Raw genomic sequence first — 22,883 nt, forward strand, 5'->3', positions numbered from 1 at the left:
CTGGCACAGTGCTGTGGGCCTGTGGTCCGGCCTTCGGTGTCTGAGGAGGGGCTCTGGGCCTCCTGGTGTCTGGATTTAAACCACACTGGATGTAGGAGAAGCTTTCCTTAGAAGTGGAAGGCGCTTGCCTCCCTCGGCCCCCAGCCCCCACACTCGGTTCCTAGGATGGGGTGCACAGAACACGAGGAACAACACTGGAGCTGCCACCAGTCCCCCGTTTGTCAAGTGCCACATGCCACCGCTTGCCTGGTTCAGTATGAGAAGCTGCGAATGTGCTTCCACCTGGACCTGCACCCCCAGTGGGGTCACGGGGCCGTCAGCACTCTGAACATTGCTGCACACACGCGTGCACACACGTGTTCCTGTTGCACTTTGCGGGTGAGCGAGACATCAAGGTGTGTCTGAGCGCGTTGCTGTCATGCCTGACACACGTGGCGCCGATCGCATGTCATTGTCTAGCACGTCTCCCGTGGCCACGGGTTGTCCACTTGGGTGTCCACGGAGCAGCTGGGATGTCAGGGGTGGGGCTGCTCACCTGTGGCGGGCAGGAGAGACCTCGCGTGGGACACGGGCCCATGAGACATGAGCCTGTGAGCTTCAGGGATCTCCTTGCCAGCCTCCTTTTGCACAGCTGGGGAGACAGGCTAGAGAGAGTCCCGGCCATGCTCATTCCCTGGGGCGGAGCCTCCCTGAGCGTCTGGCCTTTGCTTTCCAGATCCCGACTGGGCTTCCTACACCCTGGGGGTGTTCATCTGTCTGAGCTGCTCCGGAATCCACCGGAACATCCCCCAGGTCAGCAAGGTGAAGTCCGTCCGGCTGGATGCCTGGGAGGAGGCCCAAGTGGAGGTATGGGCCTGCAAGCGGATGGGGGTGGTGGTGGGCGGGGAGGAGACCCTGCAGTCCTGCTGCTCCCTGGGTGCCCTCGGCCTGGCCCCCCAGGTCAGACACCCCGGGGGTCCCTTTACCCCTGGTGCTCCAGGCTCCTGACTGGGGCCAATGCTGACCTGGGGTGGGGGTGAGGGGTAGAGGGGTGAGGGTAGGGATGAGATGGGGGGAGAGCAGAGGTGGGGGCAGGGGAGAGGGGCCGGAGGGGTGGGGACGGGATGGGGACAGGGGTGTGAAGCGGGATGGGTGGGGAGTGAGGGCGGGGGTGTGGGGGGGGGCCAGGCGGGGTGAGACGTGTCCTGTGCCCTTGGCCCCCAGGTCGCCAGTCTGCACGCGCCACTCAGCAGCCCTCGGTGCGTTCACAGGCCACTGTCACCAAGGTGCCTTGTAGGACATTTCACCCCTGAGAAAGAAACCCGAGCCCCTAGCCGTCCCGAATGCAGCTGGGGGGACGCTCATCTGCTCTGCGTCCCCCCAGATGTGCCTGCTGTGGGCATGTCCATGGAAGGGATCGGGCACTGGGGGGCCTTGGTGTCTGGCTTCTTTCACCAAGCGCCACGTGTCCGGGGCCACCTGTGTTCTAGTGCGTGTCTGGGCTTCGCTCCTTTTTATGAGGGGATGACGTCCACTGATGGAGGGACCTTGTTATCCATCTGCCGATGAGCATGGGGACGCTCCGAGGCTGTGTGTGTGCAGGGAGCACGTGACTGTGGGGGGGCTCTAGGCCCCCGGCTGGCCGTTCAGTCTCCTCAGAGGTGCCCTGAGCGTGCCCCCCTCCGTCCCCCTGGTGAACATAGAGTAAGCCCTCCTGCAGAGAGCCTGATCTATTGGACCAGGCGCCTGCAGATTCAGTGACCGCCAGGCAGGCGCACCTGTGCCCCTCAGGGCCGGGAAGCCTGTCCCCGCACGTGGGAGTGACTGCAGCCTCCCACCCCAGCGGCTTCTGTGCCTCCCCGCACACCCCCCACCCCGTGTGAGAGCCTTTGCCACATCCCTGCACACCGGCCCCCGTGTTTCTCCTCTGCCGTGCCCCCGTGGGGCCGTCACGGGGCGTTTCTGTGTCTTGAGGACACTGAACAGCTTGTGCTACGGTTTGGTGTCTGTGGCTGACCCTGCACGCCCTTGGCCCCTCGCTGGGGCGGAGTTGGCTGTTTCGCTTTCTCGTGTTCGGCTCTATTTGGGGACCTAACCCTTCGAGGTGGTAGTAGGAGACGGTTTTTCTGGGTTGTCTTTTGACTTTGCTCGTGGTGGGTTTTGCAGTGGAAACTTGTTTACTTTGATGTACTCAGATGTATCAGTCTTCTGTGGTTTTCGGGGTTCTCGGGTATTTCGATGGGCCTGCACTGCCCCAGGCTGGTTTGACTCACCAGGGCGTCACGGAGGTAGAATTCGCACACCATGCAGCCCGCCTGCGGGAGGCTTCGCTCCACCACACGGCTGCACAGCTGTCCCCGCTGCCTGCTCTTGGAGTATTTTCCCCAAACGAGCCCCTTACAGCCCCCCCACCCCACGGCCTCTGCGGCCCCCGCCCCCTGCGGAGCACCACGCGTCCCGGCTTCACCATGTGGTGGCAGGTGTCCCGGCCACACGCCCCTGTACTGCGGAGTAATTCCTACCATGTGGACAGACCACATTCGGCTGACGCACCCGCCCATCCATCGGTGGACGCTTGGGTCATCTCATTTTCCCGCTCTTCCGAGTAACGCTGCTGGGAACAGTCCTGGGCAAGCTCGTGTGTGGGCAGAAGCGGCCTTTCTCCCAGACGAGTGGCGTGGCTGTGTCTGTGGGGACGAGCCGGACTGCCCGGAACAGGGCCGCGTGCCTGCTGGCCACGCAGGGCGGGCCCGGTCCCGCCAGCACTTCCCGTGGCCGGTGTCTGATTCCGGCCTCCCTCACGGGTGCAAGCTGGGCTCCTGCTGTGGGCTTGACTCGCGTTTCCCCGATGATTAGCGGTGGTGAGCATCTTTTCATAGGCTTGTTGGCCGTTCGTGTGTGTTCTTCAGAAACCAGTCCATTCAGATCCTTTACCGATTTTCAAAACGGGTTGTCTTTTTATTCCTGAGCTAGGAGCGTTTATTCAGAGTCCTTTATATATTCTGGACTTGAGTCCCTCATTAGATATGGTATTTGCAAATAGTTTTTCTCCTGTGGGTTATCTTTTAACTTTCCTTTTTTTTTTTTTTTTAAGACTTTATTCATTTATCTGAGAGAGAGAAAAAGAGAGAGAGAGAACAAGAGGGGGGAGGGTCAGAGGGAGAAGCAGACTCTCCGCAGAGCAGGGAGCCCGATGTGGGGCTTGATCCCGGGACTCCAGGATCATGACCTGAGCTGAAGGCAGCCACTTAACCGACTGAGCCACCCAGGTGCCCCTTAACTTTCCTTTTTAAATAAAATGTTTGCAATGCTAAACGTGCAGTTTATATTCTGAAGGAGCTATATCTGTATATTTTTTATTACTGAGGTGAAAGTCACATAAACCCACCGTTTTAGTGAACAGCCCAGTGGCATTTATCACATTCATGGGGTTGGGCAGCCCCCACCTGTGTCTGGTTCCAAGTCTTCCCGGCACCTCAGAGGAGCCCCAGGGCCCATCTCCCCGGCCCCATGGCCGCCTGTCCTCATCCTGCCTCTGGGCATCCGCCCCTTGCGGACTTACTGTCCAGCTTCTCTCATTCAGCCTAACGTTTGCACGCCCTCAACGGCGTCCTCTGAAGCACAGAAGTTTTTAACTTTGATGAAGTTCCATTTTTTTTTCTTTTGTTGTTTGTGCTTTTGGGATCACATCTATGAAGCCATTTCTTAGTCCAAAGTCACAAAGATTTCCTCCCATATTTTCCTAAAATCATTTTTTTAAAATTATAGCATAGTTTCTAGCTACTACTTTTACTGTTTAATTTTGGAAATCACATCTTTAATTCAGTTGGAGCTTATATGGCTAAAAGGTTGAGTCCAGCTGTGCTTTCTCTGTGCTGGTTTCCCAGGTTCCTGCTCCCAATGATGATCAGCTAACAGGCATCCCCCCGTTGATCTGAGATGTGCATTAAATCCAATATCAAGTATTAGATCTTAGTGGATCTATTTCTGGGCCTTTTATTGGTTGCATTGATTTGGCTCTCTGGTCAGTAACAGGTTTTAATAGCTGGTAGGAAGAGTATTTGCAGAATTTTCTAGAGCATTTTGCTTGTTAATTTTTTTTTTCTTAAAGATTTTATTAATTCATTTGATAGAGACAGCGAAAGAGGGAACACAAGCAGAGGGAGTGGGAGAGGGAGAAACAGGCTTCCCGCTGAGCAGGGAGCCCGACGTGGGGCTCGATCCCAGGACCCTGGGATCACGACCTTAGCTGAAGGCAGGCGCTTAACGACTGAGCCACCCAGGCGCCCCTTGCTTGTTAATTTTAAAATGAACTTTAGAATCATTGCTAGCTTCAAAAAATTATATTTTTTTGACAGCTTCTAAAACAACATAGATCAACATCAGGAGGCGGCGTGTGTCTACCTTCCGAGCATGTGTCTCTGTGCAAGATTTCTTGAGCATCCCTTGGGGCGCGGACGTTCTGTCTTTGTGGAGACTTTGAGCATTTCTCATGAGGCTGGCTCTTCAGTATTTTGCCAAGTTCTTGATTGAGGTTTTAGAAAAGCAACTGATTTTGGAATTTTAATTTGGTACCAGCTTTTTGCTGAAGTATCTTATTGTTGGTGATTTTTTCCAGTTGACCCACTTGGGTTGGACATGGTCATGGCCTGATGGTCCTCAAAGTTCGATGGCTTTGGAAGAAAGGCTTTCTCTTGGTGGGTGGGGGTGGGGGGTCAGAAGGAGGCAGGATTGGCGCAGAAGGAATTCCCTCCACTCTCCTTGTCCTGGAGGCCACCATGCGTCAGGCGCCGCTGGTCCCCTCCCTGCTCCCCTGCACCAGCCCAGCTGGAGGCATCTCTTCCAATACACCTGGCACTGACCCCAGGGCCTTTGCACCCGCTGTTCCCCCACTGCCTGTGTAGTACCTGCTCCAGGTTCCTGACTCCCACCGTCTGTCAGCCTCAGGGGGAACACAGACCTTGCTTCCCCGGGCCAGTCTCCATCTCAGGGCCCTCACTGTGCCCAGTACTTGAGGGCTGCCTGCTGGGTGTGGGTCAGATGAGTGGAGAGCGGGTCTTGCGTGAGGCAGGGACGGGGCAGCTTGGGCGGAGGGAGCAGCTCTGCAGCCCCGGGGGATGTGAGGAGGGCCTGGCCCACCCTCTCCAGGGCCCCTGGCAAAACTGGAGGTGCGTCCCTGTGGCCGTTGCAAAGTGCTTTCCCTGAGACAGGAGGGGCTGGGGGCGCCAGGGCTCTGGGGTCAGCCGGCCCCTGCCCTAGGCCTCGGCCTCTGGGAGCACTGACCCCATCCTCCCTCTGCAGTTCATGGCCTCCCATGGGAACGATGCTGCGAGGGACACGTACGAGTCCAAAGTGCCTCCCTTCTACTACCGGCCCACGTTTTCTGACTGTCAGTAAGTCACAGGGGGCATCCGTCGGGGGCTGGCATCGGGAGGACCCACCAGGCGGGGCAGCGGCTGCCACCTGGGAGCTGGGGAGGGCGGCCGGGTCCCTGGGGTCTGGCAGTGGGGTGGTGGCTGGTGGCTGGAGGGAGGGCAGTGGGGCCCTCGCTGTGGGTCTCAGTGGGGGTCTCCAGGGCCTCGTGTGCCCCCCGGTGGTCGGAGGAGGATGCTGAGCAGCTCAGGGCGGTGTCCACCCCTGGCCAGGCTCCCCGTCTCCCAGCACTTCTAGACCTCCCTGAATCCCCTACCTCCCTGGGTGTCGCCCCCCAGGACGCCTCGTCCCTCTGTGCCCCCAGCACAGGACTGGCCCCTTAGGTGTCACTCAAACCCCCCGGCTGCCCTGCCTCTGCTGGCCGGTGTCCACGGAGGCTCAGCCACGGCTTTGGCCACGGAGATGAATGGCCCTCTTTGGACAAGGGCGCTCCCGGGGCCCAGAGGGGTTGAGTGAGTGACCAGATGCCAGCAGATGAGCCGCGGCCAGAACCTGGGATGTGGGCTTGAAGCTGGGAATTCCCGGTCCCGGGCAGGCAGGTGGGAGTCCTGCTCCTGGCCACCTGCCTGGGGACCTGGCCCACCTGCCTCCCAGGCCAGGGAGATGCTGCTGATGGCCGCAGGGCCTCTGGGGTCAGGACGCCTTGCCAGGGACCCACCCCGGTGCAGGTACTGGGTCACATCCTGAGACTCGCCCCACCACCGGCCACTTCTGGGCTCAGGGGGGAATCTGGAGCCTGGGGCCCTGCCTGGCCGTCTCGGTATGAATCAGTGTGGCCGGGCGACTATTTCTGAGACACGATTTTATCACCTCGGCCACAGCCTGCTCTGTGGTCTGCCTATTTGCATGCATGCCCTGTATCTCCCTTCAGAGTGGATGACAAGGGACAGCCTGGCTCACAGGCCGTGTCCTGGCCAGGACGCCCAGCAGCTTCCTCTACGTCCTGGTCCCTGAGACATGCTCGCAGAGACCATCCCTGTGCCATAAAGGGGCTGTGCAGTCAGGGCCTGTCCGGGTGACTGGGCATCCCAGGAGGGAGCAAGGGGACCCTGGGCAGGCCTCGCCTTCCAGAAGCCCCTGCTAGGCGAAGGTTTGCCGGAGCCGAGCCTGCCACTGTCCCCATACTCAGTAGGCACCGAGGTCTGCCCAGGCCAAGCCCCCGTGGCCCAGGAGGGTGCAGATGCCTGCAGGGGTGGGGTCCGAGCCCCCCCCCCCCCAGGGAGCTGTGACTGAGGCCAGCGAGTCGTGGCGGCTGATGCTCTGAGCTCACTGAGGAGTGCCGTGTGTGGTGGGCGACGTGGTTTGAATCCCTTTGTAAACTGTAGGGTGCACCCCCCCCAGATGGGCACTTTTGGAGCTGGGGGCTGCAGCAGCCTCCAGGGAGGCCCCCCTGGTGTCCTGAGGACAAAACCAGGGGGTGTGTGGCCCCTCCCCAGCCTCCCGTCTAGGGCTCGGAGCCCCTGGGCAAACCCGTGAGGAGCGGTGCTCAGAAGGCCTGGGTACAAGGTTATGTTCGTGTCAGGCGGTGACTCAGAGAGAGGCGGGGACCTGGGCCCCCTTCTTGTGTCCGCCCCGCTGCCCTCGGGCTCGGTCCTGCCGCCGTGGGAAGTAAGTCAGCACAGGTCCCCTTGGTTTTGCTTCTGCTGCAAGCCAGCCCCCCTGCTTCCTTCTCAGGGGCCCGGGCGGGGGGAGGCTGGAGCCCGGAGGTGCCCCCAAGTCCTTGGCGGGCAGGGTTCCCGGCTGGATGGGGCTCTGTGCCGGCTTGCTGGGGCGGGGGGGGGGGGGGGCCGAAACCCCAGCTGGGTTGGCTCACACAATAGAAATTCACCATCTCACCTCCTGGAGGCTGGCGGTCCAGGTGTGCAGGGCTCATCTCCTGAGCCCCCTCCTGGGCTTGGACGTGGCCATCCTGTGTCTGTCTGGACCCCCTCTCTGGGGGTGCCTCCACTCCAGCCTGACGCATTGTAACTTGTTAACACACACCCATCTTCCTTCCAGAATGGGGCCCATCTGCAAGGTGCTGGGGGTTAGGACTCCAACGTATTTTTGAGGGTGGTGGGTGCAATTCAATCCATAAGAGCCCCAGAAATCAGGCAGATAAAGCGAGAGGAGGTCTTGGTTTGCTTCGGGGAGTTCAGAGGGCAAGCGGGTGTGGATGGCGGCCGTGCCGGGCCAGGGGCTCACCACCGTGAGGAGGGTGTATCCTCAGTTTCCCCACGGTACAAAGGAAGGGAAAGACACTGCCTGGGTGAGCTGCCCACCCGGTGGAAGGGGAAACTGAGGCACCAAGGGCAGTCACCTCCCCAGGAGGGGAAGCCCAGGCCTCAGCCTCTGGCAGAGTGTCCTAGAGCATGGGACTCAGAGGCTGACGGAGCCGGGGCAGGAGGGCGGTCAGGAGCGGTGGTCAGACGCCAGCCCCTGACATGGTGGCTGGCAAACAGCCACGCTCCCACTGGGGCTTTTGCACCAGCCTCAGGGGGCTGGGGGGGAGGAAGGGGTCCGCCGCCTGCCGGGTGCTGGGGTTGCCCCCGACGGGCTATTGGAAATGGGGGAGGCAGGCCCTGGGGGTCAGAGCAGGGCAACTCCAGGGCCGGGCAGGGTGGGTGGTCTGCTTCACGGGGGCGGTGGTCGCCCCACTCACCTGACCGCCCCCCGCCCTCCCAGCTCCAGGCAGCCAGTCCTGCACACATCCCAGCTCCGCATCTGCTCTGGGTTGAGGGGACCCATACTGACCCCGAGGACCCCGGCACTGGGGGGAGGCGGTGAAGCCTGTCTCCCCTAAGCTCCCGGGAACACAGGGCGGGTCTTAGGTTTCAAGAGCGGCGTCTGCTGGGGGTGTGGGCCTCCCTCATCATGAGGCTTGGTGGAGAGTGCGGCCCCCCCTCTGATGCTGGTTTTCCCTGGTGGAGGAGCCTGGGCCAGATGGCCTCAGGAGGTCAGGGCCCCCATATACTGCGGCACCCTGTCCGTGTTGGGGCCCCTGATGACTGAGTGGTTCCGATCAGGCTGCCCAGCAGGGTGGGGCTCCCCCGGTGCCTGCTGCCTGGCTTCCTCCACCTGCCGCCGCTGGGAGCCTCTGCGCCAGGCCCGGGTGGAGCCTCGGGGGCCAGCGTCCATGCAGAGGCTGTGGCCTGGGACCTCATGGGTGTGTGATGGTGCAGATGAGGCCACGGGATGGCTGTTAGCTGTCTGCGTCCCACTGACACACCAGGCCCTGGCTCACACACGTCCGAGCAGCCAGCGTGGCGTTCCCATGTTACAGAGAAGCGGGTGCAGGAGGGGAGCTGGCTCCCCGGGGTCCTGCAGCTCGGCCCTGTCGGGAGCTGAATGGTGTCCCCCAAAAAGCAGGTCAGGTCCAAACCCCAGGACCTGTGCAGGGCCCTTATCTGGGAACAGGGTCTTTGCAGATGAAACAAAGGGCCTGGAATGAGGGCTCGTGGGTTTTGGCTGGCGGAGCTGGAATGGCAAGTGTCCTCAGAAGAGGGGGTGCCGGGACCCAGGGAGGGTCTGCACAGAGATGGGCAGAGGCTGAGGATGCCGGAGGGGGGCCTTGTTCTGCAGAAGGAGCCGGCCCTGCCTGCCTGCCCCTGGCCTGGCCTCTGCACCCGGAGACCCTAAATCCCGGTGGCTTTCAGGGGCCTTGTGGAGCGGGGTTACGGGCGGCCCCAGGACCACGTGCACACCCGCAGGGCTGGGCCCCTAGAGCCTGGTTTGGCCTCACGGGCCCAGCACGAGGCCTGAGGTCCCATCTGCTGCACTGGGCGGGGAGCCCCCGAGCCCGAGGGCCGTGCTGGGTCCCGAACTCACCTGGGTGTGTGTCACCCAGAGCCGGACGGCCCCTCCCGAGGGGTTGAGCGATCTCGCTGTGGTGCCAGCCAAGCTGACGTGACTTGGAAGTAGAAATGGAGGCTGTGGCCGCCCTTGGGGTCGGGTGTTAGCACAGCTGTGACAGCTGGAAGCTGAGGGGCTGGGGGCTGCCGGTGAGTGCAGAGGCGGGGCGGGAGGGATGGGGAGGGGTCACAGGCTGAGCTGGGGGTCAGCGAGGGTCTTGTCAGCACTGAAGAACCGAGGCAGGTGGGCCACGGAGAGCTCTGAGCAGCTCTGGGAGAGCAGACCGTGGGGGTGGCCTGGGTCAGGGCAGCGGCAGGGACGGGAGGCCGGGGCCGAGCCCCAGGGTCTGCCGAGGTGCAGGGCTCGGAGGATGAGGAGCTGGTGCCTTGCCCCGGTGTGCAGGGGGTGGGAGCTGTCGGAGGCATGTGCCGCCCAGCCGGTGGGGGCCGTGGGGGCCAGGACAGAGCGGCCCTGCTCTGTGGCCGGGCAGAGGCCTCCTCTGCTGCTCGCTGGGGCCGCCTTCCTGGCAGTCGGGGGTGAAGGGAGGGGATGTTACTCGGCCACGGGAAGACACGAAGCACGGAGGGGTGTGCGCCACCGTGAGGGTGAACCTCAGACGCTGGTCTGTGCACAAGGCCCGTCGCAGAAGGCCACACGCGCTGCCCGATGCCGCGTGGGCACAGGCCAGTCCACACGGCAGTGGACTGTGGTTGGGCCGGGTCAGGGGTATCCTCTCTGGGGTGATGGCGGTACAGCCTTGAGAGGGACTGTGAACCTGTGTATTTGACACTCAGTAGCCGCATTTGACGGTACATGAATTAGAGCTAATTTTTTTTAAGTTTATTTTTTCGAGTAAACTCTACACCCAGCGGGGGGCTCGAACTCGCAACCCCAAGATCAAGAGTCGCTCGCTCCAGCGACTCAGCCAGCCAAGCGCCCCTAGAGCTAATTTTTTTTCAAAGATTTATCTATTTATTTTAGAGCACGAGCAGGGGGAAGGGCGGAGGAAGAGAATCTCCGCTGAGCGCAGAGCCTGATGTCAGGACTCGATCCCATGACCCTGAGACCAAGACCTGAGCTGAAATCAAGAGTCGGACGCCCAACCGACTGAGCCACCCAGGCGCCCCAGAGCTAGTTTTTTTTTTAAGGGGAAGTATTAGTGGTAAAACTATCTGATTAGCGAACAATTTTAAAAAATCAAAGCTGGTGGCCCTTCAGCCCTGCCTTCCGGAGGTGGACACGCGTTCTTTCAGGGGCCTTGTGCCCCCGGGGCGCCAGGGCCTCTGTGAGCCCTGTGGTGCGGCCCAGCACGACGTGTTCTCTCCTCCCAGACTCCTGCGTGAGCAGTGGATCCGGGCCAAGTACGAGCGGCAGGAGTTCACCCACCCTGACAAGCAGGAGCCCTACTCCGCAGGTAGGCCCTGTGCTCTGTGCCCCTTGTCTCTGTGCCTCTCCCTCTGGCCCTGTTTCTCTGTCCCTCTGTCCCCCTCTCTCTCTGTCCCTTGTCTCTCTGTCTCTGTCTCTCTATCCTGGTCTCTGTACCCCTCCTCCCCGCTCCTGGCACTCCTTTCGAATCTGGAGGACCAGCTAATTGGTCTGGGCCGTGTCTGGTCCTCCTGACACCGAGCTGGGTGGCCTGGTGCTCAGGGCCCGTGGCCATCAGCAGCCCAGCTCAGACGGGGTGGGTGCCATGGGGATGGCAGGGCCACGCTGGGTGCCCTGGCTGGTCGGGGAGGTGGGCCCGTGCTGGGCTGTCTGCAGGGTGAGCAGGTGCTGGTGGGAGGGGCGGGGCAGGCGCGCGGTGGGGCCCAGTCTCGGGGGACGGGAGGTGTGATGTGGGCCTGCCTCTTTGTCCCGGAGCTGCCCTCTCGGGAAAAAGCGGGCTCTGGGTTCCGGAAGTGGGGGGTGCGCACAGGGCAGCAACCCCGACAGACCTCCCCCCTGCATGTTTGGGTCCGTTCCAGGCGCTCAGGTCTGCGAGGGCCCGGTCTCTGCCTCCTGCCTCGCGGAGCTCAGGAGGTGGTAATGACCGCGTGACAAGCTGGGGGCCTTCCTGCCTACAGGTGTGTCCCCGTCCCAGGCCCGAGGTCCCCCATTAGAACGCATTCCTCCAAGCTCCTGGTGCCGCCAAGCCCTGTCCCTCTTGGACAGGGGTGAGACAGTGGGCCAGGGACACACGGGACTGCGGGAGGGGCACGGTAGCAGGCCCTGAGCCGGTGGCCTTGGAGCCGATGGCTTCTCCGTCAGCCCCTCCGGGGCCAGAAGGGGCGGAGGCTTCACCCACCTGCCGCCACCGAGGCCCTCACCAAGCCGCCGTCCCCTGCACAGCTGCTAAATCTCACCTGCTCACAGCAGGGGCCTCCCCAGGGCCCCCCACATGCCCTCCTGGGGCTCCCAGGAGGAAGGGCAGCATTCGGGGGCACCCGGGGCCCCACGCCCCACGGCCTCTGAGGCCGGGCCAGCCAGGTGCCCCCAGACCAAAGCCTGCACAGGCCCCGGCCCCTCCGAGCCCCCTGCTGCCAGCCCCAGTGTTGGAGTGGGTGCACCTGGGCACCCCAAGGTGTCCTGGCCCTGTGGTTCCCCTTTGTGGGCTCCTCCCCCAGCCCTGCGAGGAGCACCAGGGGATTCCCGCGGGCACTTCCTGCCACAAGAGCACTTTCTCAGGCCCAGGGGAGGACATGCCCACCCGGCCCCTCCCACGAGGAGGACGGGAGCTGAAGGCCCCAGGAAAGGCCCCGGCCCTGGGAGCCATGCGAGGCCCAGGCCAGAGGCCACGAGCCCCCCACCCAGCTCGGAGGGGCCACGGGGACCGGCAGGTGGCGGGAGCCTGGGCCCCCAGCGGCGCATGGTGGGCGCAGGGTGCATCGCCCACAACTTGTCCCACTGCGTGTGGTGCCCCAGACCACCCGGGAGGAAGGGCTCCAGCGCAGTTGTCTGCGGGGTGCCAGGCCCCGAAGCCAGACGTGAGGGTGACAAGACGGGCCACGGGGGAGAGGACACGAGCCCTGCCCACAGAGGGTGTGGACCGGGGAGGGAGGAGGGCTCAGCCCTTCTGACAGAAGAGGTCCACTGTCACCGAGGAAGAAACGGGGGAACGGGACGGCCAGCAGCGAGGGCCCCAGTGGAGCGGGTGTGGACCGGACCCCGCCAGGCGCCGAAATCCGAGGAAGCTGGGGGGAGCCGGCATTTGCGCGTCTCGAAGCGTCTTCCCCTGGATGTGGATTGGAATGGAGGCAAAGGGCCCGGCCGGCTGAGAAGCTGCTGGGGACGGGGCACCAGTGTCCGGACGGCGTGGCTGCCGTGACGTTCTTGCCGAAAATGCAAAGCCTCGCCTCGGCTGCGAGGAGACGCCAGACGGGCCCCGCGGAGGGACCCTGACCGGACTCGCTGGCCAGCACTGCTCAGGGCGTCAAGGCCGAGAAGCAGCTGCACGTTGTGCCCGGGTGGCATCGCGGGGCTGGGGCGGCAGTGGGGCTGCCATGAAGGGGGTTAGTCGTGCCGTCCGAGGTGGCTGCCGGCTCTGAGGCCCCTACCGCGGCCACTGGGGCTCCCCTCAGGTCACCGCACGCGCTGACGCCGGGCACCGCTTGGTGCTGGGGAACGAGGGGTGTGGGGGGGCCGCGGGCCCAGGGCTCCGAGTGGCTCTAACCTGGCACCCCCCGCCCTTGGTCAAGGTCGCGGGCGTGTGCGGATAAGGGGCCTCACCTGCCCCACCCCGGCTCACGGGGCGACCCTGGGGACCCTCCTGGCTCGCTCCCCACACTGTGCCCGCCTCGAGCCACAGCCTCAATGGCTGCCTTTCACGGGCCGGACAATGCCCCCCGTTGTCCCGAGGGCCAGGCCGCCCGGGCCGCCCCCAGTCACCGACAGACACAGCACTTCCTGCTGAGGCTTCGGACCCCATCCCCCTGCCCCCTCTCTGTGCAAAGCAGGGCCGGTCCCAGAGCTGCCACCCTGCCCCGCCTTTGTCCTAAGTGTCACAGGGTGAGCAGAGAGCTCCCTGCCTGACAGAGCCCATCCCCCCCGGGCCTCAGTTTCCTCCTCTGTGTAGTGGGGAGGACACGGTACTCAGCATGGGGTCGTCATTGGAAGCATTGACTGATGTTAGGTGTAATGCGCCCAGTGGGCCTGAGGCATCCCTGGGGTGGCAGGTGCAGGTCCAGTCAAGGGAAGGTGTTTGTGGGGTTCGGCCAGATGTGCCTCCCCCCACCCACCCCCCGCTGGATTCAGGACTGTTGGCCGCTTCCTGGCAGCATCTGCGTGGGAACCAGGTTTGGGGCACAGACTTGGCCATGCGGGAGGTTGTGCTGGTCCCCCAGTGAGGTGGCCAGGGTAGCAGGGGGCGAGGGACAAAGGAGGCCAGGCCTGGGCCCCCGTGTCAACCTCGTGGGGACTAGAACCTGTAGGCCTGGAACCAGGTCCTGGCCCTTCTGCGGAGGTGCCCAAGGTGGGCCTCAGTTTCCCTGGTGTCTTCTCAGGTCCTGGCTCTATGCCCAGAGCACACCTTTCCACCGGGCATCCCCTGGCAGAAGCCACACAGTGTGGGGCCCGTCTCCTGCCCTGGGAGGGCCACCCGGGGTCTGGGCACGGAACACCCAGCCTGGGCCCCCCGGCAAGCTCTCCTGCCCCTCAGAGCAAGGCCGCGTGTCCCTGCTGCAATGAAGAGGCCAACGTGTAACTTGTTCACGTAAGGTGCAGTCCACATGTGAGCCCCGTGCGGGGGATGGTCCTGTGACCAAGGCAGACACAGGACAGCCCCACTCTGCAGGCTGTCGGCCACCCCCAGCCCCAGCCCCTGCCCGGCTCCATGCCCCAGAGTCCTGCCTTTTCTGGGGTCATTCCACGGGGCCAGCCGCGCTGGAAGTTGGCCCTGCCGTGCCATCCCCATGGCTGCGACCTGAGTGTGGAGAGGTGTTGGTGTGCGGATGAGGTCCCCAGCTGGGGACCTCGGGTTGTGTTCAGTTCGAGGCTTTCATGTGGGCGTGGTTTTCTGGGTCGTGTGAGAAGAGTGTGGCGGTTCCTCGTTAATTTAAGCAGTTCTGCGGAGTGGCCCGCTGTCCTGCAGTCCCTCCGGCAGAGGGCACCGTACGTGTGCGCTTGCCGCACCTGGGACGGCCGTTCCTGTGGCTGGCTGTGGCCACTCCTGGGGCAGCGGTGGCCGACCATCACCACGGACGGTGCTGAGGATCCCCGCGCTTCCTGTCGGCGCTCCTCAGAGGGGCTTCGGGAGGAGGCAGCGGGGAGGCCGCGGACGGGTGGGCCCCGCACACGGCAGGGGTGGCACACCGTAGGCGCCCAGTAAATGCTGAGTGAGGCATCTGGCCTGTGCCCCAGGACTGGCTGGTCCTTTGGGAGGAGACGGTCTCCCCGGCACAGCCAAGCTCCAGGTATGCGTGTCGGGGGGCACCGCTGGGTCCCGTCCCGCTGCGTGCGCCGGGGAGACCCTCTGGCAGGGGTGCGGTCGGCGGGGGCGTGGGGGGAGGCTGGTGCAGCACAGACACCCCGAGCCCGGGTAGACGTCGGGACAGCACGGCGCCCTGGAGTCCGCAGGGCTCGGGGAACCCCGGCTCGGAGGCCCCGGTGTGGTGGGCGGGAGCCGTCCCGCTCAGGCCCACCTCCCCGGGGAGGCCAGGCCATGACGGGACGGGCAGGCCGCCGGCTTCACGGAGCGCCGAACAGCCGTCCTTGGGCGGGGCCGAGTCCGGGACCCCGGCCAGCGCCCGTCTGAAATTGCCGCTGCTGCTGTCCGGGGCCTGGGATTGGGCACCCTGGCCGCTGGCCGTCGCGGGCACGCGGCCCAGGAGCCAGGCCGACTGGGGCCAGCGCCCCCTCCATCCCACGGCTTCCGGCCGGGCCCGGGCCAGCGGGAGTGTGGGTGGACGGTGGGGCTGGGTGGCCACCCCACTCAGCCGGCCGCCGGCCGCGTCCTGAGCCGCTGCTGCCGCCTGCTGGGCCCAGCAGGCAAGGCGGGCGGGCGGGCGGGCGGGCGTGGGGCAGGGGGTCCTGCAGGGCCCAAGGCCGGCGCTGGCTGGCAAGGTGACCTTGGACCAGGACCTCGCGTCTCTGTGCCTCAGGTTCCCCTTCTGTACAAGGAGGATGACACCTTGGAAGTCCTCTGGGGCCGGCACAGGATCATGTGGGTGACGTGCTCAGCCAGGGCCTCGTCGTGGGCAACGTTCACGGGTGCGGGTGGCCACCCGCCCTGCAGATGGCACGACTCCAGCTGCTGAGCAGACACCACCCTCGGGCGCGTCCCTGCGTCCACGCGTGGCTGCCCTGCGGGCCGGTGGACTTGCAGCTCTGCCCTGGGTAGAGTGCTCACGTGGTCGCTCTGCGTAGGGCCCCGTGTGGGCCTGGGGACTCGGTTCCCGCGCACACAGTGGGCATAGGCCTGCTGGCGCTCTGCGCAGGGGGCCCGGGGGGAGGGGAGAGGCCCCATCTGGCGCTGTCCCGCCACAGACTGAGGGGCACCAGCCGCCCCCTCCCCGACGCCAGGCTGCCGCCTCTTTAGGGTCGCGTGTCTCAAGCACAGAGAAAATAGCTCCTTGTCCCTGTGGTGTCAGGGCGGGGCTGCTAGGGCTGCAGGGGCGAGCGCGGGTCAGGGCCTAGAGGTGGCGTCCGGAATGCGACCGGCCCCGGCTGTCAGGGTCTGGGCTCCGCGGTGGGTGGCACCGCCCGCGCGGGCACCGAGGGCACGCCGGTCCAGCCTTCTCCTCCCATTCCGGGCCGGCCTCGGGCGTGGCAGCAGGACGGGTTCCCCGGGGAGAGCGGCCCGAAACCCGGGGCAGAGCTGCCGGGCGGTTTGTACGGGAAGCCACAGACCCTGACTGTGACGGGCGAACCCCGAGGAACGCGCCCACGGCACGCGGGTGTCCCTGGAGACTCAGCCCCGCGGGGCCGGCAGAGCTGGGAATGCGCTGCGGGCACGGCGGCAGCAGGCTCCCCTGCCCCTGCCCTGTGGAGGGACAGCACAGCCAGGCAGGGGGCACACGGGGCACGGCTCCTCTTGGGCACAAGGTCCTGGAACCGGCCTCACTGACGGGAACGTGACAGGACCGAACATGAAGGGAGGACAGTATTCCCTTCCTAGGGCCACTGGAGCAACGGGCCACAGAATCTGTGCCCGACGGCCTGGGGCATCCGGGGCTCCGAGCTCCGCAGAGTCGGGGGGCTGGAGTGGAGGGGTGGGCAGGGCCGGCTCCTCCCTGCGTCTCCTGTTTCCACAGTCACTTCTCCCTCCGCCTCCCGCGTGCGAGGACCCTTGTGATGACCTTGGGCTCACCTGGACAGTGCAGGACGCTGCCCGTCCCCAGACCCTCCAGACACGTGCGAGCCCTGTCCCGCTGTCCTGAGGACTCAGCAGTGGGCACCTTGCTCTGCTCTGCCTCCCCCCCACCCCCCCGGTGGCCACACAGGCGTCTCCGCACGCATTCGCCCGTGGGCCTGCACACAGGGTAGTGCACTGCACCCCTTTCCCTGTTTCTTACGCTCCCGGAAGGAAATGGGAAAACACGCCAAGCAGTAGGCAGCGGCGGGCAGCCTTTGGGGAGGGGGTGGCCTCGGGTCCCAGCGCCGTGGGCGAGTCCGGCCTGCGTCCACCAAGCTCCGCAGCCCTGAGGCCGACAGGTCTCCTGGCGAGAGGCCGGACGTCAGGCTGGAGTCCTCTCGCCCACACCCTCCGTGTGGGTCAGGCTGATGGCCTCCGCTCTGGTCCACTGTGACCCTCTGACCCACACCCCCCCTCTCCCCAGGATACCGAGAAGGCTTTCTCTGGAAGCGCGGCCGGGACAACGGGCAGTTTTTAAGCCGGAAGTTCGTGCTGACGGAGCGGGAAGGGTCCCTGAAGTATTTCAACAGAAATGATGTGAGCCCGGCACGGGGCCTGTACTGGCCGTTGTCCCCAGCTGCCCTCAGGCAATTCCTGGCCTGGAGTGGCTGCCCCCTCCCGTGGGGACCCCTGCCCACCCCTTGGTCGCAGTCGCTCCCTGGGGCCGGGCCTGGTTGGTAATGCTGGGCGCTCCCAAGCCCAACAGGGTCATCCAGGCGGCGGGCGGGGAGGGCTGGCCGGGCCCTGTGCCCACCCAGACCACCTCCAGGTCAGGACATCCCCGGTGACACACAGAGACAGAGGGCACTGCAGGGCAGTTTGCCAGCTCCCGGGCAAAGAGGAAAGCCAGGCTGGCAGGACGGGAGCAGGGGTGGGGGCACAGCAGACAGGAGGAGCTGCAGGGGGGAGGGGGGCCTGCCCGGGTGTCAGACAGCCCCCCTTCCTCACCCCTGGGGAGGGCAGTGCTGTTACCTCAGACTTACAGGTCAGGAAGCCCAGGACCAGAGCGTGTAAGTAACTTACCCAAAGCCACACAGCGCAGCTGGCACCCACAGGCCCGCCTGGAGCTAACGGCCTTGCTTCCAGGCCAAGGAGCCCAAGGCTGTCATGAAGATCGAGCATCTGAACGCCACCTTCCAGCCAGCCAAGATCGGCCACCCGCACGGCCTGCAGGTCACCTACCTGAAGGACAACAGTACCCGCAACATCTTTGTCTACCACGAGGACGGGAAGGTGGGTGCCGGGCTGCTTGGTGGGGGCAGGGAGCTGGGGTGCTCCACCCTGCACGGCCACGTGGAGCCAGCGGGGCCCTGGGGGGGAGCGGACCTAGAATCCCTAAAGCCATCAGGGCCAGGGCTGTTCTTCGTTGGGAATTTTTGATGATGGATCCGGTCTCCTTACTCGTTTATAGGACCATTCAGATGGTCCACTTCTTCCTGACTTAGAATTGGTGGGTTTTCTGTTTCCAGGAATTTGTCCACTTCATCGAGGTGACCCTGTTGTTGGTGTACGGTTGTTCACAGCACGCTCTCATAGACCTTTTTATTTCTGGGAGCAGCGTCCCCAGCTTTGTGTCTGATTTGAGTGACTTGAGTCAGTTTCTTAGGCCATCCAGCTCAAGGCATGCCGATGCATTGATCTTCTCAAAGAAGCAACTTTTGCTTTCATTTAGCACTGATCTATCACCCAGCCATCCCCTCCCACCCTCGCACCAGAGCCTCTGCGGGGTGAGGGTGCCGGGAGCCCCCAGCCAACCCCTCGGGGTCTGTCCTTTCGTCACGGGTGGCCCCTCCTCCTTGTGACCTTGGTTTTCCATTTTTACCTCCGGAACACGGGCATGTGGATTAAAGGGCAAAATGTGTCTGCGACGCTTCAGCCACACAAGGGTCTGGCAACCACCTCTCTTCTCCCTTTTTTCTTGAGTAAAAATACACCTAAAATTCACCATTTTCATGATGTGTAAGCATACGGTTCTGGGTACATTGTGCAGCCATCCCCTCCACCCCTTCCAGAATGTTCCATCCTGCACACAGAGACCCTGTCCCTGTGACGCACAGACCCCCACCCGCTCCCCCAGCCCCGGCCCCGCCATCTACCCTCTGTGAGTCTGACGACTCTGGGACCTCGTGGGAGTGGGGTCCCCGTGCGTGTCCTTCTGGGCCTGGCTCGTGTCCTCGGGCCCCGTCCCCATGGGGGCAGGGGTCCGGTTGCTTCCTACGGCTGAGTGATCTGTCGTGTGGACGGACCACACTGTGTTTATCAGCCCCTACCCTGACGGACAGCTGGTGGTGTCATGAAGGATGCTGCTGTGAACTTGGGGCTACAAATACCTGAGACCCTACATTCAATTCTTGTGATTATATAGCCAGAAGCCAGAAGGTAACTGTTTTGAGGGCCCTCCCCACTCTTGTCCACAGCAGCTGCACGGTTTGCGTTCCCCCCGACAGGGCACGAGGGTGCTGCTCCCTCCCCGTCCTCGCCGGTAGCTGTTTCTGGGTTCTGACGGGCACCGTGAGGTGTGCGAGGTGCTCGCGTGTTGCTTTTCATCTGCATTTCCCTGATGATGACTGAGGTTGAGCATCTTTCCATGTCCTGGTTGGCCGTTTGTGTGTCTTCAGGGAAAGGTCTGTTCAGGTCCCATTTTGCCCATTTTGGATTTTGGTGGTTTTTTCAGGTGTTGAGTTTTGGGGCTTCTCTATATATTCTGGATATTGATCTCTTAGCAGACACACGACTTGAAAACGTTGTCTCCCAATCTGTGGGTTGCCTTTCGCTCTGTGGATAGTGTCCCCTGGAGCACAAAATTTTTAAATTTTCATAAACTCCAGTCTGTCTTTTGCTGCCGACGCCTGTGGTGTCAGATCAACAAAATCATCGACATGTCCAGCGTCATGAAGCTTTTGCCTTGTGTTTTCTTCAGAGATTTGTATGGTTCAGGTTTATGTTTAGGTCTTTGATCCACTGAGTTGATTTTTTTTAAAGATTTTATTTATTTATTAGAGCAGTTATTTATTAGAGCAGGGGAGGGGGGAGGGGGAGGGGCAGAGGGAGAAGCAGGCTCCCCACTGAGCAGGGAGCCCGACGCGGGGCTTGATCCCAGGACCTGAGATCATGACCTGAGCCACCCACGCGCCCGCTGCCCCCCACTGAGTTAATTTTTATATGAGTCCAACTTCATTTTTTTTTATTATGTTACATTAATCACCATACATTACATCATTAGTTTTAGATGAAGTGTTCCATGATTCATTGTTTGTGCACAACACCCAGTGCTCCATGCAGAATGGGCCCTCCTCAATACCCACCACCGGGCCAACCCATCCTCCCACCCCCTCCCCCCCAGAACCCTCAGTTTGTTTTTCAGAGTCCATCGTCTCTCATGGTTCGTCTCCCCCTCCGATTTCCCCTTCATTCTTCCCCTCCTGCTATCTTCTTTTATTTTTTTCTTAACATATATTGCCTTATTTGTTTCAGAGGTACAGATCTGAGATTCAACAGTCTTGCACAATTCACAGCGCTTACCAGAGCACATACCCTCCCCAGTGTCTATCACCCAGTCACCCCATCCCTCCCACCCCACCCCACACTCCAGCGACCCTCAGTTTGTTTCCTGAGATTAAGAATTCCTTATATCAGTGAGGTCATATGATACATGTCTTTCTCTGATTGACTTATTTCGCTCAGCATAATACCCTCCAGTTCCATCCACGTCGTTGCAAATGGCAAGATCTCATTCCTTTTGATGGCTGCATAATATTCCATTGTATATATAAATACCACCTCTTCTTTATCCATTCATCTGTCGATGGACATGTTGGCTCTTTCCACAGTTTGGCTATTGTGGACATTGCTGCTATAAAGGGGTGCACATACCCCAACTTCATTTTTTTTTTTTTAATATTTTATTTATTTATTTGACAGAGAGAACACAAGTAGGCAGAGTGGCAGGCAGAGAGAGAGAGAGGGAGAAACAGGCTCCCCACTGGGCAGGGAGCCTGATGTGGGGCTCAGTCCCAGGACCCTGGGATCATGACCTGAGCCGAAGGCAGACGCTTAACGACTGAGCCACCCAGGCGCACCCAACTTCATTCTTTTTTACGTGGATATCCAGTTTCCGCAGTACCGTTGAAAAGACAGTCCTTTCCCGATTAAATGGTATTGACACTTTTCTCAACAAATAATTTGACCAATTTCTGGGCTCTCTCTCCTATTCCACTGGTCTATGTCTGTCTTTATGCCAGTGCCATGCTCTTTGGACTGCTGTGACTTCGTCATAAGTTTTGAAATTAGAAGTGCAGTTCTTCCAGTTTTGTTCTTTTTAAGGATTATTTGGCTACTTGGGTTCCCAGATATTCCATATGAATTTTGTCAAATACATTTAATGCATCAACTAAGATGATCATGTGATTTGTTTTTCCTTCATTCTATTAATGTGGTGTATTAACTTCATCAGTTTTCATGTTGAGAATCCCTTGCATTTTAGGAATAAATCTCACTTGGTCATGGTGTATAATCCTTAATATACTGCTGAATTCGGTTCATTAGTATCTTGTTGAGGACTTTTACATCAGTGTTCACAAGGGCTATGGGTCTGTGGTTGTCTTGTATTTTTGTCTGGCTTTGGTATCCAGGTTATGCTGGGTATAATATAGAAGAGCTCACAGAAAGAGTTAGGAAGTGCTCCCTCCCCCTCAATTCTTTTGGAAAAGTGTGGGAAGGATTGGTGTTGGTTATTAAGTGTTGAGTAGAATTCACCAGGAAAGCCATCAGGGCCAGGGCTGTTCTTCGTTGGGAATTTTTGATGATGGATCCGGTCTCCTTACTCGTTTATAGGACCATTCAGATGGTCCACTTCTTCCTGACTTAGAATTGGTGGGTTTTCTGTTTCCAGGAATTTGTCCACTTCATCGAGGTGACCCTGTTGTTGGTGTACGGTTGTTCACAGCACGCTCTCATAGACCTTTTTATTTCTGGGAGCAGCGTCCCCAGCTTTGTGTCTGATTTGAGTGACTTGAGTCAGTTTCTTAGGCCATCCAGCTCAAGGCATGCCGATGCATTGATCTTCTCAAAGAAGCAACTTTTGCTTTCATTTATTTTCTCTATTGGTTTTCTTTTCTCCATTTCATTGATCTCTACTCCAGTCCTTACGATTTCCTCCCTTCTGCCAGCTTTGGGTTTAGTTTCTTCTTTGCCTAGTTCCTTCGGTTGTAAGTTCGGTCGTTGGCTTGACATCCTTCTTGTTTTGTAATGTCACCATTTATAGCTACAGATTTCCCCGTTAGCACCACCGTTGCTACATCCTGTGTTCTGGTGTCGTGTTTTGCTTTCCTTCATCTAATTTCATTTCATTTCTAATTTCCCTTGTGATCTCTTCCTTGATCCACTGGTCGTTTAAAAGCGTGTTACATTTCCGCCACATTGTGAATGTCCCAGTTTTCTTTGTGTTGACTTCTAACTCCACCCTGTTGTGGCCAGAGAAGGTACTCTGTAAGACACCTACCTTTTAAAATCGATCTAGACTTACCTGCGGCCTCACGTGTGGTCGATCCCGTACAACGGTACGACGCCCCGCGGGCCCTAGGGAGGAATGCGTGTGCCGTCCTGGCTCCTCGGTTTCCTTACTCCTGCCGGATGTCTCTGTCCATCAGTGTGAGTGCAGCATCGCGGTGTCCAGCTGTCATTCGAGGCTGGCGATGTCCCCCTCCAGCTCTGTCGGGTTCGGCTTCCTGTGCTTGGATAGTCTGTCATTAGGTGCGTAAATGTAATTGTTAGACCTTCTTGCTGTATCGAGGCTTCTACTCACATAGACTGTCCTCCTTCGTCCCTGTGGGCTTTTCCTGACTTAGTCTGTCTGATGTTCGTGAAACCACTCCAGCTCTCTCCTGCTGGCTGTCCACGCACGGTATCCTCTCCCATCCTTTGACTTCCGACCCGCTGTGTCTTTAGATCTGGGCCACATCTCTCGTGGACAGCCCGTGGTGTACCACGTGTTTCTGTCCGTCCTGCCGTTCTCTGCCTGTTGACTGGAGAGGTTCATCCCTTTACCTGTAATGTGAACGCTGGTAAGGAGGGACTTCCTCCTCCCTTGTGCCCTTTATGTTGTGTGTGGCCTACAGCTTTTTTTGTCCCTCGTTTCCTGCATTCCTGTCGTCTTCTGTGTTTAGTTTATGTGAAATGTTTAAATTCCCTCCTAATTTCCTTTTGTGTATATTCTATAGCTCTTTTCTTCCTGGCTACCATGGGGATTATATTTAACATCCTAAATTTATAACCTTCTATATCGAATCTGTAGTAGTCTAACTTCAGTAACGTG

The 22,883-nt window shown here is 60.7% G+C and overlaps 1 protein-coding gene across 6 annotated transcripts in view; it reads left to right on the top strand.

Annotated features, from left to right (window-relative positions):
- ADAP1 (ArfGAP with dual PH domains 1) overlaps window positions 1-22,883 on the top strand; it is a 78,829-nt gene that overhangs the window by 45,090 nt on the left and 10,856 nt on the right. For 5 of the 6 annotated variants that reach the window (XM_064593452.1, XM_064593451.1, XM_064593449.1 and 2 more), the window contains 5 exons: window positions 716-846; window positions 5,281-5,372; window positions 10,575-10,657; window positions 16,995-17,107; window positions 17,657-17,803. In XM_064593452.1, the coding sequence (XP_064449522.1) occupies window positions 5,284-5,372; window positions 10,575-10,657; window positions 16,995-17,107; window positions 17,657-17,803 (432 nt within the window). In that variant the 5' untranslated portion in view covers window positions 716-846; window positions 5,281-5,283. The remainder of the gene's footprint in view (window positions 1-715; window positions 847-5,280; window positions 5,373-10,574; window positions 10,658-16,994; window positions 17,108-17,656; window positions 17,804-22,883) is intronic. The other variant, XM_064593453.1, reaches the window with a different exon arrangement.

The sequence above is a fragment of the Mirounga angustirostris genome, unplaced genomic scaffold (genome assembly GCF_029215605.1).
Source record: "Mirounga angustirostris isolate CCGP_5_RB_7025 unplaced genomic scaffold, mMirAng1.0.hap1 SCAF_5, whole genome shotgun sequence".
In the NCBI taxonomy this organism is placed as follows: Eukaryota; Metazoa; Chordata; class Mammalia; order Carnivora; family Phocidae; genus Mirounga; species Mirounga angustirostris.